This window comes from Pelmatolapia mariae, linkage group LG15 (assembly GCF_036321145.2).
Source record: "Pelmatolapia mariae isolate MD_Pm_ZW linkage group LG15, Pm_UMD_F_2, whole genome shotgun sequence".
In the NCBI taxonomy this organism is placed as follows: Eukaryota; Metazoa; Chordata; class Actinopteri; order Cichliformes; family Cichlidae; genus Pelmatolapia; species Pelmatolapia mariae.
This window is the reverse complement of record NC_086240.1, coordinates 41391547-41409970: the sequence shown is the minus strand read 5'-3', so window position 1 is coordinate 41409970 and position 18424 is coordinate 41391547. Positions and strand designations below refer to the sequence as shown.

Below are 18424 nucleotides of genomic sequence, written 5' to 3'. Positions count from 1 at the left end.
GCAGCGGTCCCCAAGCCCTGGGCCACGGACCAGTACCGGTCCATGAGTTGTTTGGTACCGGGCGCGAGAGTTGAGGCTCAGGTGTGAAATTTATGGTTTTCAGGGTTTTTATCATTTTTATTGTTAACTCGGTTTCTCTGGGTCTTTTCCTGTGTGTTATGAATGAATCTTCTTTTTCTTGGTACCAGTACTGGTTTTATTTTGTTGTATTTATCCGTGACACCGTAAGGGCCGGTTCGTGAAAATATTGTCGGACATAAATCGGTCCATGGTGCAAAAAAATTGGGGACCGCTGCTCTATAGTAAAATAACAAATGATGAAGTTTCACAAGTATTTCGAGTAACCGCGGTGCTGGGTGTTGAGGAAATTTTAAATAAAGTGCAAACACCTGAAGAGCATCTTTTTGGAACTGGAGTTTATTATACACACCACAGTGGAGAGAGCATTCAGGTCACACACTAAAATGGTCTGTAAAGATGGACTTTGTCCATTCATGTCTCATATGTGACGTGACCAAACTCAGAGACAAAAACATTCCACATCACATAGCTCTATACCTCCAAGTTAAGTTCATCCTCGAACCCCTCCCCCCCAAAAGGGGAATTACGACCACCCATCACCTCCCTTACACGCAGTGCCTGGATGTCTCTAATTTACATACAATGGCGCCACTGTGAAGGTGTGGTAAACATAAAGCCCACTTGCCCACATCCTACATGAATATAACTATGTGACAAAGTGATCCCATATGGAAAAGAAATAGTAAAAACTTATATGATTTACTCATGAAAGTGGCCACTTTCTCATTACTTTCATATATTGTTTTAGTAAGTATCCAAAACATACAAGTTTCATTTATATAATTTTTCAAGGGATCTTATATCTGTTTTCACTCTTATATGCTTTTCATACAAGTTTCACACAAGACAGATACAAACTTTATAAGATTTACATATATCTTTTCCATATGGGATACTACTGTGATAAAGTGACATTTTTAAAACATGTGATCAATACATAGAATAAATAAATTTGACTGGGAAAATTATAGTATGCTTTTACTGTCACAGCAGTGAGTTTGGGATCATTGTTGTGCTGAAGAATAAAGCTGCCAATAAGCTTTTCAGATGGTTTTGCACATTCAGACTTCTTCACCCTCAAAGTCACAATGAATCTAGAAAAACCAAAGGAGACTATAACATTTCATTTCTGTTCAATTATTTGACTTCAGATAATAAATGATAAAAATAAGTGACATTTGACTCTCCGTCCAGCAGAGGTTCAGTCCAGTAAGCCTGAATTTCCTATTCATGTGGCTGTGTTCAGTTTAACTGTACATTCATCTGCTGACAGCTGCTGATTCAGGTGTGGCAGACTGTCAAGGCATAGAGGACACAGGTGTTTAATTCAAAAATTGTGTTTTATTGACACAAAAATATGAAAGATAATTAACAAAGCCAAAAACATAAACATACAGACCAATAAAAGAGGTCAACTCAATAAACTAAATTGATAACAACAACAACTAACAAAACTTCAAATAAACATAAGACAAACTGACCTTGTGAAATGACACATGAGGGAACTTAAATACTGGCTTAGCTAAACCAAATGACACACAAGGGGGAAAACAAAATGACTGCCATATAACCAACTAACACAAAACAATAAAACAAACTTGAAACACTCCCCAGGCAATGAAGCATGTGGTTTTGTCCAATTAGGCTGTCAGCAGTACTTCAGCTCTCCCAGTCCTTTGCCACACGTTTTGCCAACCAGGAAGGAGAATCCAAACCCCCAGGTAACTCAACCAAAGAAAGATGTATTAATAAAACATAAAACGGAACTTTGACCTTGCAGTGTTAATATGTGTGCACGCCATACAAACACTGAAAGGTGTGATGGAAAAACATAAATTTAAGAAACTATGTTGGACAATAAGTAGAATATATTTAAACTAGTGACTGCAAAGTAGACATGGCATGATACCACTTTTTTATGTCCGATACCGATATTGTTAATTTGTATATCTGCCGATACCGATATAAATCCAATATAGTGTATTTTATAATCAATAAAAGTGCTTTTTTCATTAAAATAACTTGCTGCATTTTGTATGAGTTCATACTCAAGTTTTAAAAACAAAACACTAAAGCTATTCTCTTATACCTGTATGCAAAAAAAATACACTGCACCCAAAATATTTCATAGTTCAGCAATACTGATCAATCTAATAAACTTAAACCTACACCATCCACCCTATTCTGGTATTTTAAAGAGTACTTAGATGAAATATTAAACAACCTAACTAATAGGGTTGCTGTCAATGGAAAATTGTACTTAGTAGTCAGTATAAGCTTTTAATTATATAAGTCTACATTTGATAGAATGCTGCATGTTGACCTTTTGATGATTTAGACTGTTGTCCACTACAAGACTTGTTTCTGTTTTATAAATTCTTTCCCACAGCGATAATAGCTGAACAAGCAGTTTCACTCCTACCAGGAAGAGGAGAGCTGGCCACTTTTATCTGCGCTCCCTAACAAGAAGAGGGGCCGCGTCCTTCAGAATCACACACACACACACACATGCATACGCACTAACATTCCTCTGTCTATGAACAGACGTATTCACTATTGTATTACTTTTGTATATAAATAAAGACCGGAACGGTAACAGAGCGCTGATCACAGGGCCCCCACTCTCGTGTGAGCGCTCTGTGACCGCCCTTGCAAGTAAAATCTGCAGCGTGTGTGTGTTTCTACCATCAGACTCTCAGCTGAAGAAGTGTCTTTTAGAATAAATCTCTTGACAGTTGCCAACTCCCAGCAAAAAAAACATAGGGAACCATCCACCTCATGATGCTTAACTTACGTAATCGACTTTAATTTAATGCATGTGTATAACAAATGCACAGAAATCAATTATTTTTCTACAATAATTAAATAGATTTAATATCTTTCTTCAACAGAATTGAGTGAGGTGTGGAGCTTGCCATGTGTGGCTTGACATCACACAGACACTGATAGAACTGATGGCACAAAATGGGAATGAGATGCTTTTTTCACTTTAGACAAAGTAAATATGACATCTTTAAAATATTAATCAGCTTTGAAAGTTAAGCTTCTGATGTGTATTAGTCTTTTCACAGACCTGCTAAATAACACATTGTTGTAACCTTTGGTCGTTCATAAATGTCAGGAGTGCTGCCAACTGAAACTGTGCTGCAGGCAGTTTCTAATATTTCTAGTTTGTCTAGTAAAAAAAGTTTGTTGTAAGAGTGAAAACAGGAAACTTCACCACATCAATCATCATGATAAAAAGCAGCTTTATTTCACCTGTGATGAGATGAAGGAGGAAGATAACGCTGACTTTAATGAGCAGATCAGGACCAGCCTGTTCAGACTTGTCTACTGTCATGTTTTGTACCTTTAACAATCTTTTTTGTCTCTCGCCCTGATTTAATTTTTCTCTCTTTGGTGTTTTGCACTGATGATTTGATTCTCTTACTTTGAACATATGATGCTGATAATCCTCTTTCCATGGGCTGCCATAAAAACTGTGAATTAAGAGTCTGAATAATAGTGACTTATTAGGTGGATAATGATGTGTTTCAAAGTCTTGCATAAACTGTAAAAATGTAAAATCATTGAAAGACCTGTTAAAGAATAAATAGTGTGTAGTGCTTATTTTCTGATTGTATTGTTTTATGTATTTTAATAATAAAGGCCTGTATAAAGGAAGACCAGCTTTGACTCACAAACTAAGTGCTCAGCCAGACTAAAAATACAGGAAGTGCAGAGCTGCAGAGGTAATATATTAAGAACCGGAAACCAGACAGAAAAAGCGGAACTAAGTAACACAGAAGGAGTTGTTTTTAGCGAAACTATGTGTGACGTGTAAAGGACCAAAATAACACCTATATGATACACATTTTGGCTTCTAATGCTAGAGATCTGCAAAATGGCTTTGGGCTGTGCATGTCTCTGTCTTCCAGAAGATGATTAAATAAAATAATTATAAATATTTTGACTAACTGAGTCGTGTTCTCTCTATTCAGTAAAAAAATGACAAGAACCAGATTTAATAGACCCTATTAGTGCCTAGATCATTGGGTATTTTTCCCCTTTTAATCTGTAGTGGTTCAGTCCAGAGACTGTTTGGGTTGTGGCTCAATCAATCAGGCAGTACCACCCCATTAAATGCCGAATGGTCAGCTTGTTTATTTGTGAATGTGGAATTGGTTCACCTGGATTCTTTCTTTTTCAATTTTAACAGATACTGTTTGATATTTTCTAATGACCCTGAGGAATAGTGATGGGATTTCCGGCTCAGAGCCAGTTCTCTAAAAAGAGTCGGATCTTTCGGCTCCCAACCGGCTCTTCAGGTTGTTTTGTTGCTTTAATTAATTTATTATTAACAATAATATAAAATTATGCACAAAAGGAATTACTAATGTAAAAAAGAAAGAAAGTGGTTTTATTTATATATGTTTATGTATAAATATATGCGGTGGCCCAAAGCACGTACAAACTCCAAAACACATTTCTAGCGTTAACTGAACTTCCAAAACAGAGCTACAATTGAAAGCATATGTGTATTGTTTGTGTATTTATGCACAAGCACTCATATATATTCAAATAATTTAAAAAAAAATGTTCATTTACCTGTTACTACCACACACCAAATCCGGTCGTTGGTACTTCCTGGCTTGTGTAGCCACTAGGTAACAAAAGCTCAACACTGCCCCTAGCATCCTGGAGCACTTCTGTTGTCTTTTGTACGTGTTTTGGAGTTTTTGCGTGTTTTGGAGTTTTTACGTGTTTTGGAGTTTGTACGTGCTTCGGAGTTCGTACGTGTTTTGGAGTTTGTACGTGCTTTGTCTCTAGGGACCACCGTAAATATACTTTTATTTATTCACTCCACATAAAATGCAATAAATAAATCATATAATACAAAAGCCAAATATTCACATTTCAACTTTTAACTATTTAAATTTTCAGCTTTTTCCTTTTAAACAAATTTAAAGTGAAACAACACAAAACACTGCAAACCACAACAAAGTTAAATATAAATCAAAATATGAAAACAAAAAGAAGATGCACATTCTCTGTCATATGGGCCTGCATGAATAAACTTTCTGAATCCTTTATCATCCGCAACTGAAAATAGTTGTGGATGATTACTATACCTTTCTAATGTGACGTTGTTGTCCCTGGCTCTCTTTCTCTCTCTCTCCCTCCTGCTCTGTTCCTGTGCTACTGCGAGTGTAACTACCGCCCCTCCCCCCTCTTCCCAGCGCAAAGCACAAGGCTCGTGTGCGGAGTGAAGTGGACAAAAAGTGCGAGAGAGAGGGTGAGAGAAAGAGAAAAAAACCCCCCACGGCTCCCAATAAGGAGCCGGCTTATGGGCTCAAAATGTGGTCATAAATATTTTGTACTTGTAAATCGGTTTTGTACTTGTAAAAAAGATTTGTATGCGTAAAAAAAATTTGTGTGTGCGTAAAAAAGATTTGTATCTGTAAAAAAGATTTGTGTGTGCGTAAAAAAGATTTGTATCTGTAAAAAAGATTTGTGTGTGCGTAAAAAAGATTTGTATCTGTAAAAAAGATTTGTGCGTGTGTAAAACAGATTTGTGCGTGTGTAAAAAAGATTTGTGTGTGGACTTAGCCAAAAAACCCCTGCAAGTTACAAGTACGAATTTTGACCCTATTTTTCTTCCTTTAAGCTGATTGGTCAATGTCATGTCAATCACAAATTAAACAATCCAATCAGAGAACAGATGGGCTTGGCTGTCGGGGGGGATGCTTTACGGACCTTCAGGTCCTGGAAGGGTAACACAGTTTGAAGATGGAGGACAGCGGTGGCGCTTCTGCAGCGCAGGTAAGCTTTAATTTATGGTTTACTGGAACAAGCTAATTGTCCAGACATATATTTTTGAATATCATGTTCGGTTACTACACTGTAATTTTTCACGGTGCCAAAAGCTAGCTTAAAAAGGGCTCTCAACATTAGCCCTAGTGTTGCATGTGTTCAAATAGTCTCCTGTGTGGCACGGTCTGTCTGCTTAAACATCAGCAGCATCGGGGAGAATTATGTGTTTGGATTTAAGTTTAATCCCGGTGAGATGTCGTTTTGGTAATATTTGGAACTGAAATGCTCTGACTTGACCTTAGCACTGGTCCCAGGTCACCCCCGAGTTTGTGTTAGAGTAATACTACAGTAATTACAGTATACAACAACTTTCAACAGCTACTGAAAGTTAGGGGACCTAGCTTCACTTTCAGTAGCTGCTAACGCGTTAACGAGCAAACCGTGCTAACGTGTTACGCTGCACTAACTTGCTAACGTAAAATCGGTTAACGTCATTTTAAGGAGATATATGTGCGTGTATAAAGTATTTGATTTCAATTTTCTTTTACTACTGTAACTATGGCTTAACAAGCTTCCTTAGTGTTCTTTTAAACTCTCACTCATGACTATTAGTTATACTGTTAACTATTTTAATATCAGGTTAATAAGGGAATAGGGATATATCGGGAAACCATATGGTATTGTTTAAATGAAGATGCAGATGTTCAATAACATATAAATATATTTTCAACAGGAGCCAAAGACTGCAATAGAGAAGGCTATACTGAATCTTGTGGGAATTCTGTCAACTTCCCAGTCTGATATTAGGAGTGGAACTGCAACCACATCTGTTACAGCGACAGTGCCTCAGCAAACCCCAAGAGTGAGCACCCAAATAGAAATGCAAAGGTAAAAAGAAAAAGAAATTTGCCAGTAATGCTACTCCATTCATTGGGGGAGTGTTATGGAACAATAATCTAAGATATTCAGTAAAGTAGAAGCCCAGATAATTAGGTTTGTATTTCAGTTGTTCATATTTTTAATATTCTTTTCCCTGTATTCTGGAGAAGACACAACATCTGTACTGACAAGGATATAATGAATACTGGATTCAAGCAACCCTTTGGTTTTGAGTTACTCTTTGGTTTTTGTTTAAAAATATATTTCATAGGCTTTAACCTGGCATGCACAAAAGTAAAATGCTGCATCCATGATTTGTCTCTATTGTGTGTTCAGCTTTTACTCTTACTCTCTTTTATGTAAGTCATCTTTTTATTTAAACAACCTGTTCTGCAAATTACCTATGCACTTGGATCCTCCTTAAACATCATTATGACATTTCACCTTAACAGTAATGCAGTACTTTTCCAATCAGATGAGTAGTCTTGCTTTAATTTGGAAGTAAAATTGGCAAAGTGTTTAATGCCTCAAATGTATAATCTTATTTACAGGTCATTTCCAGCAATGTTTCAAAGAAGGCAATCCAAAGGAAAGAGGCCTTTCCCAGCTCCTAGTAATGTCATACATGCAGTTCGCAACATTCAGTTGCAATTCTGTCTTTTGCCTGATTCCACGACAAAAACCCCAAAGAATGAAATACGGCTTCTTCAAGCTGGACTTGGAAGGCGAACTCTCAGCATAGCTGACAATGCTGATCATGAAGAAGTACTTTTCTCAATTTTAGATGCCTTTATCTTGTCAAAAAAAATCTAATTTTAAACTTCAAAATTAAAATTGAAAAATGTTACAATTTGACTTGACAAACTAATCATGAGGAAATGTTTGATTTCTTTTAACCCTAATTTAGATTACTGTAGCTCTGCATGAAGAGTATCCGAAGATGAAGGCCCTAACTGGTGGATGGCTCTTGTATAAAGCAGGAGGTAAGTCATTTTAACTCCCCGACTTTGTGTCTGAGTTAATAGAAGACATTTACTTAGAGCAAAAAGCATCTGGATAAGTTTTAGAAGAAGCTTTTCTGTCTAATTAAAACATTTTTAACACTTCTTCCGAGAATAACTTATGGAACACTGATATGGCTTTTATTATTTAGTTTTCAGATTTGTTGGCATGGTCTTGTTTTTTTAGATTAACTCACTTTTTTTGGCGCATTGTGATTGAAAAGCAATAAAGGCATAAGATGCACATCAATACACTTCCATTGTTTACAGGTATAACATCAACAGTACAGCACCACTTAATAAAAAACTTGAATATTCTGAATATAGTTATGAATGAAATATTGTTTTAGTCTAGTGATTCATTTAACATTTTAAGCATTGTTTAAAAATGAAAAGTATAGGTTGATACAAGGTAGTTTTTAAAGACATTGCTATACAACAGTAGTGTTCCATAATGTTATGGATTTATTTGTACTTTATGATCTCAACTTTTAGAACATTGCTGTATTGCGAATGCATTTTACTTGGTTTTTGTTCCATATTCTAGGTGGTAGCGGACAGAGAAATCTCACTCTAGTATCTCAGGGAACACAAGGCTACACAGCCAAGACGCTCAAGATGGCCACCAACAATGGAAAAAATACACTTTATATTGTCCCTCTCCAAGAAAAAATTGATACTACACCTCTTCCACATGATGCTGCAGAATTCAGCAAAATGCCGAAGTCTCAGTGCAAGACCTGTGGTGTGACTATGCCTCTTCAGCTACTTGTTTGTCACGTAGAAAACTGTGTACAAGTAAGCCAAATTCAACAGTAAAAAAAACATTGCTACCACCTTTGCTAAAAACTAAAACTTTTTAAGTTGTATTCCTTTTTACTACTTTCAAAATGGAAGGACAGAATATTATGCTTTACCCAAGACTACTTTGGGTGAATTTCCAGAGTCAATGTATGTGCTGAAATCAGTCGTAAGTTTTGCTCTAAATGTCTGTGAAGTTTCTCAGTCATCCCAGTCATTGTAGTGTAAAGAGTTTGGAAAGAAAACATCTGGACTTCTATAAGTTTCCTTGAAGATGTGCCACCTCTCATCTGAGAAGCTTCTTCGTTTCTTTAGAGCAATTGATGGAGAGTCCAAAACTTTATGCCCTATTGGAGTGTCCCCATGAGGGGCGTTGATCCCCTAGTTTGCTCTAAATGACAAATCGTGAGCAGCATGTACCTACCTACCATAAATGTGTAATGTAACATTATATTCCTTTACCAGGAAGCTGCGTGTGAAAGCATGACTGACCAGGCACATCAGAATGAAGTCCAATTGGAGGTGAGTTCCCAGATATATTTAACATTGTAATATGGACAATACAAAATTCCAAGCAGATCTTTGTTCAACTATTTCATTATTTGCTAATTACCTGTGGCATTCTGTGCTAGATTTGGACTGTTCATCTTTGCGAGGACTAAAATAAATACACTTTTTAATTGCAATATCCTCTTCAGCCTTCTTGTCCTGTTTGTGGAAATCGTTATCCTCCAGATGACTTGGTCTTGCATGCCAGTACATGTGGTGATCGGTAAGTTCATTTTAGTTGGACAACACTAAACAAATGCTATGTGTAGCACATTTATAGTTGCTCTTGCTTCTGCCTTTGCATCATGTCATAGCAGGGGCTCATCCTTACCTAACCTGTTCATCTTCTATGATCATGTTGACCACATGGATGAGCTTTTATCAGTGTTCATCCTGGCATTTTGACAATATACTTTTGCTTCTTTAGAGTGCATTGTTTAGGTCACCTTGTCTTTTATTGACAGTATTCCTGCGTCTATCTATCTAGATAGATAGATAGATAGATAGATGGATCAGTGTATATATGTTTAAACACTGATCTTTTTCTTTCTTTTGCACCACTTTGGGTAAAGTGAAGTGGATGACCTGCATCACACAGCACATGAATTCAGAGACACACTTCTCAATTTTGCTGCTGAGATGAACACTGACATCCCAGCCAACAATAAGGAAGGTACTTTTCATACCAAATGTCAGAGTATATTTAAAATTCCAAATTGACGTGCTTACCAGAAAGGGTGCTGGGCCTTAATTTTTTGGCTTACTGGGTTTACAGTACAAAATGTTATTTTTGCATACAATGTACTTTATCTTTTAGTAGAACAGTGGAAAAAGGCCAGTGATCCCCAAGATGCTGCAGTTTTGTTTAAGAGGCATCTCTTAAAGGAAAAGGAGGAGAACCCCACAATCACAGCTATCATTGACATTCGACAAGATCAAACATCCCAGAGCCGAGAGATCATTGCTTTCTACAAAAGACCACAGATTGATTGGGCAGGACCTTTTCGTTGTTCTTTACAAGGTAATGCTTATGGTGAAGCATACATTCAGTTAGTTTCTTTAAAGGCTGTTTAACATTCCAACTTGGTAAATGAGGATTTTCCATTAAAGGGTGCTGTAAAGCAGTTTGTAACTTTACTTGTGTTGTTGTTGTTTTTTTCTTTTTCCCAATTTTAAAATAGGTGACACAGCTGTTGGCACTGGGGTCCAGAGACATTTTTTCAGCATGGCAATGCTAAAGTTGCAACATGGCTTTAACATCCATAGCGGTATGTTTCTATATCCTTTTCTTAATTAATGTGAGATGAGTTTTTAAAATAATCCATTGAAAATTTTACTCCAAAAATTAAAAAAAAAGAAAAAAGATACCATTGAAGTATTTGCATCATGTTTGACAACTTCATTAATCAAGTACTTACGTCAATAGATAAAGCTATAGCTTTTTTATTTTGCTTGTACTGTTCTTCTCCAGGTGCAGCCAACATGACCCTTCTCTTTGAGGGACAAGAGAACCATCTAGTGCCTTCTACTTCTCAGATTTTGGCAGACAGTGACTTATTTGTGGTAGCAGGCAGAATGATTGGGCATTCATTTTTGAACGATGGGCCACGATTGCATGGCCTCAGCAAGGCTATTATTCACATGTTGGTCCATGCTGATAGAGACACTGTCACTGTCCAGCTCGATGATGTGCCAGATCTAGATATTCGTTCTACAATTTGCATGGTGAATACTAATTTACTTCAAGCCTTAGTGAAATCATAATTTCAATTAACTCATTTTTATATAACTGTAAATACCCCCCCCCCCCCCTCAAGAAAATGCAGATTTTTTAGGCAATATATTTGCAACATACTAAAATGGAATTTTTCTCCTCTATAAGCTTGATGGTAATAAACACCTCACTGAGCAGCAGAAGGATGACATTAACAATTTGGCCATTTCCTGGGACTTGCCACCCGTCAGTGCAGAAAACCGCAGATGGCTGTTCCAACAGCTTCTCCATCATGCAGTAAGATTGCCCTTTAAAAATTGTTTTTAGATTGTCATCACCTAAGCAAATATCATGTGGTTATTTTTAATTATTGTTTTAGGTGATAGGCCGAACTAAAAGGCAGACAAAACACATCAGAAAAGGTCTGAAGGACACCGGATTGTTGACTATGCTTCAACAAAGACCTGACACAGCCTCAGTGGTCTTTCCCCAGCATGAAGACAGCATTCTTACTGCACAGGTATTTCAATGCATTTCTAAGATGCCGACTACAGTGACAAGGCTAGTTGGCATGACAGTTAATGCTGCTTTTAGGGGAGGCTGTAGCTCAGGAGGTAGAGCAGGTCATCTACTGATCAGCAGTTTGTTAAGATCCCTGGCTCCCTGCTCTGTATGAATTTTTGGTAGGAAGTACTGAAAATAAGAATGTGATTGTGAGAATGATAATTGTTGTAGAAAAAACTTTGAAGGGTCTGGGAGAGTAGAAAAGTAAGAATCAGTCCTTCTACCATTATACTTTAAGTGAGACAAAATGATTGATTGATAATACTTTATTCATCCTGAGGGAAATTCTTTTAAAGGCTGCCAGATAATCCAGTGCCATCATGAGCACCCCATAGAATACACCATATATAAATGCCAAGTGTCGGAAAAAAGTCCCTTCACAAATGTAACATGTAAAAAAACTGTTTTGTAAGGCAGTTGCATTCCTAAGTGTGTCTCTGAAATCTCGTTTTAGGCTGTTCTTAGCCACATTGTTTGGCCAGGAGATGAGGGCGATGATGAAGACGATGATGATCCACCTTACCCACTAAGCATCCAAATGCAAACAGTGGGATTTCTGAAGACCTACATTGAAACAGGCAAGTGTAATTGCATTGTGATTCAAAATTTGAATCTAATTTGATTTCTAATGCATTGATTAACTTTACAGCCACTCCATTCCAGCTCAGCCAGCTGATGAGGTTTTGGGTTGGATGGGAAATTCCGACTGGTACCATGAAGGTTGAAGTGGTCAAAGCAGACTACCTCATATCCTCTACATGTTTTGGAACGTTGCGTGTGCCTGGGCACTTCCACGAGTACAATGTCTTTTCCAAACATGTTGATGATTGCATTGCAACTTGTGCCACAGGTTTCGGCCTTATTTAAAAGCAATTTGTAGACACTGGATGTCGAATAAACTTTACCATGCTTGAAAAATGTTTTACATAGCCAAAAGTTTCACTGTTACCTAGGCTTATTGATTTTTTGGGAATATTGTCATGCGAGTTTAAATATAAAAATTAAAGTTACAGTTCCCACCATTAATTTTTATATTTGAAGTTAAGGAACTAATGACTGTGTTATTTAGGGTTGTTTTGTTAACTTAAAGTCATTGTCATGCATCCGATTCACATCATCTCTTTGTTTGAAGCAGTTTCATGGATTACAAGAAGTGAAAAAAAGTAGATTAATACTAAAGCTGTATTAAATGTTACACACAGTCCAATGCTGTTGAATATAATGTTAATAAAAATCTGCCACACTGTCAGCTGTGGTCAAGCTATTTAATTACCGCATGCAGGACAGCTAACACACATCAAAACATTACAGTTCTACAGTCATGAGAGTTTTTGTCACTTTCAAGCTGTTATCAATAAAGTCAAGTTTTGAGCTATGAAAATTGGATGATAATTTTCCGGATTATTTTTGAGGTTGTTTGAAATCATTTTGTAAATCAAAGGAAATGTGCTTGAACACCCCAAATTAAAATCTAGAAGTTGTCAAGGACATGGATTTGGAGCAGCAGTTATTGGACTTAAATACAAGTTACATTCTAGAATGGTTGCCACTCCATCAAAGTTAAGAAAAAGAATTCTTGTCAGACTGTAAATAAAAGTAGATTAATTGAATATTGCCTTTACAATTAAATAAAAATAGAAATCAGCAAGAATAGGCATGATGGCACCTAAACAAAATTTTATTGAAGCTATTATTAAACAAAGGACTTACATGAGAACAGAAAGCATTTATCATGTTACCTTTGCATTAACTGACAGATTATCAGGAAAATATAACTGTAAACTCATCAAACACAAAATGCATTAAGATTAAAAACTGAAAATAAATATTGATGCAGACTTTTAGTAACTGTCCTTGGATACAAAAACTGATAATTCAACATAATGTAAACATCTGTTAGGGCATCTTATTTTCAACCATCACTCTAGATAAAGCTATAAATCCTGCCTGTTCTCAAGAATGCCTTCCACATACTGGACAAGGGAACTGTAAATGTCAGCCCCATAGGACATCGAGGGTTCCATGGGATTGAAAAGGTGTCTCACTCTTTCCAAATCCTCACTGTCAAGTGGAGACACAAGTTCTGGAAGGTGAATACCAGTTTGGTCCAAGTCTGCAATGTCCACATCTGGATACTCTGCCTGAAATTAGATGCCATCAATTCAGGAAGTCTTTAAAATACATGCTTTATTAATTTTGTCAATGATATACATATATTTTTTTTTTCAAAAAAGCGATTTGAAAAATTTAAAGATGTGTAATCATACCACAATACTTTCAGGAGGATTGACTGGATTCTGAGTCTTTCCAATCTCCCATAGTTGGTTTGGGGTGTAGTTCCGCTCTGTCCTAAGAGAGTGATTGTTCCAGCCTTCAATAAACGTCTCCAAATCTGCTTGGATTCGTGGCAAAAACACATACTGTGCACAAAAAAGGTCAGTACAGTTTGTTGGATCCAAGAGTCTGTCTTCCTCAAGTCCGTGAAGAAGATCGTAGTAGATGTTGGTGACAACATTCCAAACATCTCGCCACAGGCGTTCTATCCTTTAAAACAAAACAAAACAAAAAAAACATTTAAAAAAAAAAAATCACTATACAGTGACATTCATCCTCATAAAATGAAATAATTTCCAAGCATTCTGTGCAAACAAAATGTTATGGGAATACTACACCTGGCAATCAAAAATATGTTTTTGTTGTAAATTAGGAATACCTTTGGTTATGCACGCTTTTGCCAGACATAAAGCTTCCTCTACCACAGCCCCGAACTTCAAACATGTATCGAGCAATGTCAACATTCTCAACTCCTTGGTCTCCCCTCACTCTAGAAATATGAAAAACAAAGGACGCAGAAATGACAGAGTATCACATTTTAGCAATATTTTAAAGTTAAACATTTAAAGAAAAATGTGAATGTTTTACATTCAACTGTATAATATTTTTAGGTCTCTTTGAGCTCTTATGCAGAGCTATATTTGTAAATATTTTCCCCAAAAGTACAATGCACAACTAATAATGTTAACTTGCAAAGTCAGTGAAATGGTTGTTCTGTCACAGTCTGGCTGAGCAGCTGACTGTGTGAAGTATGAATAGTGGACCCAAGTGCAGACAAAAATGGAATGTGGAACAAAACTTGAATGTTAACAGAAAGCAAGCCGTTTCTTAAGCCTGGTAAAAACTATACAAAACAAAAGGCAGAGATGAAGCTAAACTGGGCAGACTAAAGATAAACATAAAAACCAAAACATGAAACTCGCCGTGGATACAAAGATACCTGAAACATGGAGCGTAGAAGCAGAGACACATGGAAACATGGCACAAACGACAACAGACAACATGACAAAGAATGAACAGAAACACACAGACTACATACACACAAGTGTGATTAGAGAAAATGAAAACACATGGGAAACAGCTGACACTGATTTGACATATTTGTCCATATTTATCTGATCTTCTACATTTGTACTACATTTGTACTCGCCCCCTCATACACTTCGCTCTTCTTCAGTTTCCCTTCTGTCTGTTCCACATGCTCGCCTAACTACAATGGGACTCAGAGCCTTTAGTTGTTCTGCCCCAAGACTTTGGATGTGCCTCCACCAGATCTCCGGACCATAAACTCTTTCACCACTTTTAAGTCACGTCTCAAAACCCATCTATTCAGAATTGCATACACCTGATTCTGTATTAGTCCATTTTAACTTGCTCAGCTTTTTATACTGTCATGCTTGCTTTTTTCTTCTTTAACTTATGTCTAAATTTTATTTGCAATGTTTCAATATATTGTATTGTTGCTATTGTAAGGTAAACTTAAGGTGTTATAAAACGTATTATTATTATTGTAGTATTTCTCTGCAAATAGAATACAAATGATAGGAAAATTCAATCATTTCCAGACAGTAAGCATGTGTGTCAGGCACGAACGTGTATTCAAAATTGAAGTGAGACTGATTTAAGCCTCTATGCTCTAATGTGAACAGCTAGTTTTTGCATTATACCTCAATGGAAATCCATGCTTCTGTACAGCCTCAAGGAAGAACGTCAGTGCTGTAGAAGCCTTGTTGTTGTTAGCTGCTTTCAAGTACAAGATCTGAAAATAAAGAGACATTATGGAAGTACTAGTACTAGCATCACATTTTCTGCTATTTTAGTGAAGAATGCAAACCTTCCTTGAGAAGCCATCAACACCACCAAACATCACAAGTCCATATCTGTAAAGAGACAAAGACACAGCCCCTAAGACTTCAGACACTGAGTATAACGGGCGACCGTGGCTCAGGGGGTTGGGAAGGGCACCTGTAACCGGAAGGTCGCCGGTTCGATCCCCGGCCTCTCTGTCCTGGTTGTTGTGTCCTTGGGCAAGACACTTTACCCTACCGCCTACTGGTGTTGGCCAGAGGGGCCGATGGCGCGATATGGCAGCCTCGCTTCTGTCAGTCTGCCCCAGGGCAGCTGTGGCTACAACCGTAGCTTGCCTCCACCAGTGTGTGAATGTGAGCGTGAATGAATAATGTCATTGTAAAGCGCTTTGGGTGCCTTGAAAAGCGCTATATAAATCTAATGCATTATTATTATAATTAATTAATTGCATTTTTCACCAATAATCAAATATGAAACATTACAAGTTAGGACTTGTCAAATTTGAAAGTGGATCACACATTTCTAAAAGCATGCAAAGGCTGGTGAACTTCTCTTAATCTGTTAGAATTTAGAGAATAAATATATATATATGTATATATATATATATATATATATTTATTTATAACTGCTAACTTGGCGGTAAAGTAATGGCGTAATGTAAAATACAGTGTTTGCATATGCATGAATGAGTTAAATAGTAATGTGCCCAAATGTGCCCTATGACTATTGAGTTATGTTAAACTTACCTAATTAACTTATGGTTGGTGTCAATGTGGAGCAGTGACAGAGGACCAGGAACACTGTATGTCCTTCTAACAACACATCCAAGATTTGCCATCCTTTCAAGGATTCCAGCACTGTCAACACGACGCATGGAATCCCATACTCTGTTCCACTGCACCCTGTGGCCCAGTGCCCTGAGGCGTCCTTTAACCATTCTGTAGCCTAAAACGACATTCCATAGTGAAAGAATTACAACAGCACATTGGAAGGCACTTATAGTACAGTAAATCAAACTACTAACTAATCATGACATTCAGCTAGTGTTATTCATGTAAATATGAAATGTTGCTAGCAAGAAAAATAAAATAGAATCTTATTACAAGCATTATTTTTCACATGAATAACTAACCAAGATTTTTCGATTCCTGTTTTATGGCTGCAATTAAGTTGTCAAGTTCATCATCTGATAGTGAGCTGTAGGTTGCCGTTATTGAGAGGCCCCACTCTTCCATTCTTCGTCGGACTGTTTTCTGCGATATGCCCAAAAGCTTGGAGATACAAGGAACGGAGAGGTCCATCTTTATTAGATCTTTGAGGTGGTCTTTGGAAACATAGAGCTTTGCCCTCCCCCGTTCACCAGCTGAGCTGTCAACAACAATGGCAGACCTTCTTGTATCCATATCGGAATGGATGAGGCAGATGAGGTGGTGAAGAGCTTCAACTACCTAAAAGATGGTTGCATTAAAATATTTAGTTGGATGAAGTCCTAGAATTCAGTTTTACCATCTTAGTAACATTATTCTTATCCCCAATCTTTATATTGAAACACAGAACAAAATTTCATCTTGGATTTAACAAAGCAATGGATGACAGGTGTATTTGTATAGCATAATTACTACACTTTAAAATTAACATTATAAGATACATAAGAATGGCATATATTGAAACGATTTTTAAAGGTAACCAAAACTAAATCAAATAAACCTACCAGTGATGGAACATTAATATGAGCAGAAAGAGAACAGACTAGAGTTGATGCGTTCACGCAGAGGAACTCAATATGATCAAGATCCAAGGGCTGCTGTTGGTAGGACTGCACCAGCCTATTTTGAAGGTTTTGGAAAACATGTCTTCCTAAAGCCACCTGAAAGAAGAAAAAAATGGAATTACTGATATCATATGAAGTGCATTGAAGGAACAATGAAATGTTTTATTGCGTAAAACTCAATAAAACAAAATAATATTCTCATGAAAATCTTTTTATTTTTATTAACTTTGTAATACAGTAAAGAAACTGAATTGCATTAAAAATTATTTTTAAATATGTTCTATCCTGTGCCACCTTGCTGTATTCAAAAAATTCAAACAACATTACTTTAATAATGAAAAAAAAATGAACCCACCAAAGAGTCACAGGGACATCCCAGGTTCTCTGTTCTGGAGGGAGATAGACCAAGGTCCACTTGATTTACAGTCACCTGTTAAGTAAAACAATCAGACAATTTTCAAAGATTTACACGTTTCTCTATGGATGTATCATACACTCTCCTATTTAAGAAGGGTTCTCTCTGAAGTACCCCGTGGACGTTCCCATGATGACACAGATGACCCACAAATTTAGTATAGCACACTTCAAAACACAACCCGATGCAGAAAGACTTTAAAAGTCCCTAAACACATTTGACATCTGTTAGGGTTGAAAATTTATTTACAAGTTTACAAAATTATTAAGTAAGGCTGTTTCATTATTTTTTTAAGATTTACACAATGCAAATGTGCTCATAAGCATGTTGGCACTCCATGTTTGAAGGTTGAGAGCGTCATTCAGCGCTGTATTTGAAATGTTGCAGGTACACATAGAATGCAGAGGGGGTTTTTGCAGCATGCTTACAAACACACGATAATGGTTAGATTAGTCTCTGGGTTATGGAGTCTGAACAAGATGCCGTGAACTGGGCCTTAGAATCAGCATCTGTTTTTATTGTCACAGTATATAAGCTGTAAAGCGTTTCAGCATTATCCTTTTTGGGAAGCTGGTTCACACAAAAGGCTGGCACTATAAACTTGTAATTTCAACTGCTGAAGCAAATTCAATCTTTTTAAATCTTTTTCTCCTGAATTCCTTCTTAAATTTTTGAACACGACACATTCAGCAAAGCAAATATCAATAGACATA

General features: G+C 36.9%; 1 protein-coding gene across 1 annotated transcript; it reads left to right on the top strand.

The window, feature by feature from the left end:
* The first annotated feature begins 5430 nt into the window (after nucleotides 1–5430).
* On the top strand, nucleotides 5431–12628 carry LOC134642790 (uncharacterized). The gene is made up of 15 exons (XM_063494741.1): nucleotides 5431–5883; nucleotides 6608–6762; nucleotides 7305–7518; nucleotides 7661–7736; nucleotides 8302–8552; nucleotides 9021–9077; nucleotides 9254–9327; nucleotides 9677–9777; nucleotides 9922–10125; nucleotides 10286–10372; nucleotides 10576–10829; nucleotides 10987–11115; nucleotides 11198–11338; nucleotides 11837–11960; nucleotides 12032–12628. The coding sequence occupies exons 1-15, from the start codon at nucleotides 5851–5853 to the stop codon at nucleotides 12247–12249; spliced, it is 2118 nt and encodes a 705-aa protein (XP_063350811.1). The 5' UTR covers nucleotides 5431–5850; the 3' UTR covers nucleotides 12250–12628.
* Nucleotides 12629–18424: the final 5796 nt, after the last annotated feature.

Bases quoted from the DNA above. Each gene is read 5' to 3' on its own strand.
- LOC134642790 (XM_063494741.1), top strand. From the start codon at position 5,851: ATGGAGGACAGCGGTGGCGCTTCTGCAGCGCAG. The intron at 7,519-7,660 runs GTACTTTTCTCA...ACCCTAATTTAG, and splicing joins ACAATGCTGATCATGAAGAA to ATTACTGTAGCTCTGCATGA. The intron at 9,778-9,921 runs GTACTTTTCATA...TTTATCTTTTAG, and splicing joins CCCAGCCAACAATAAGGAAG to TAGAACAGTGGAAAAAGGCC.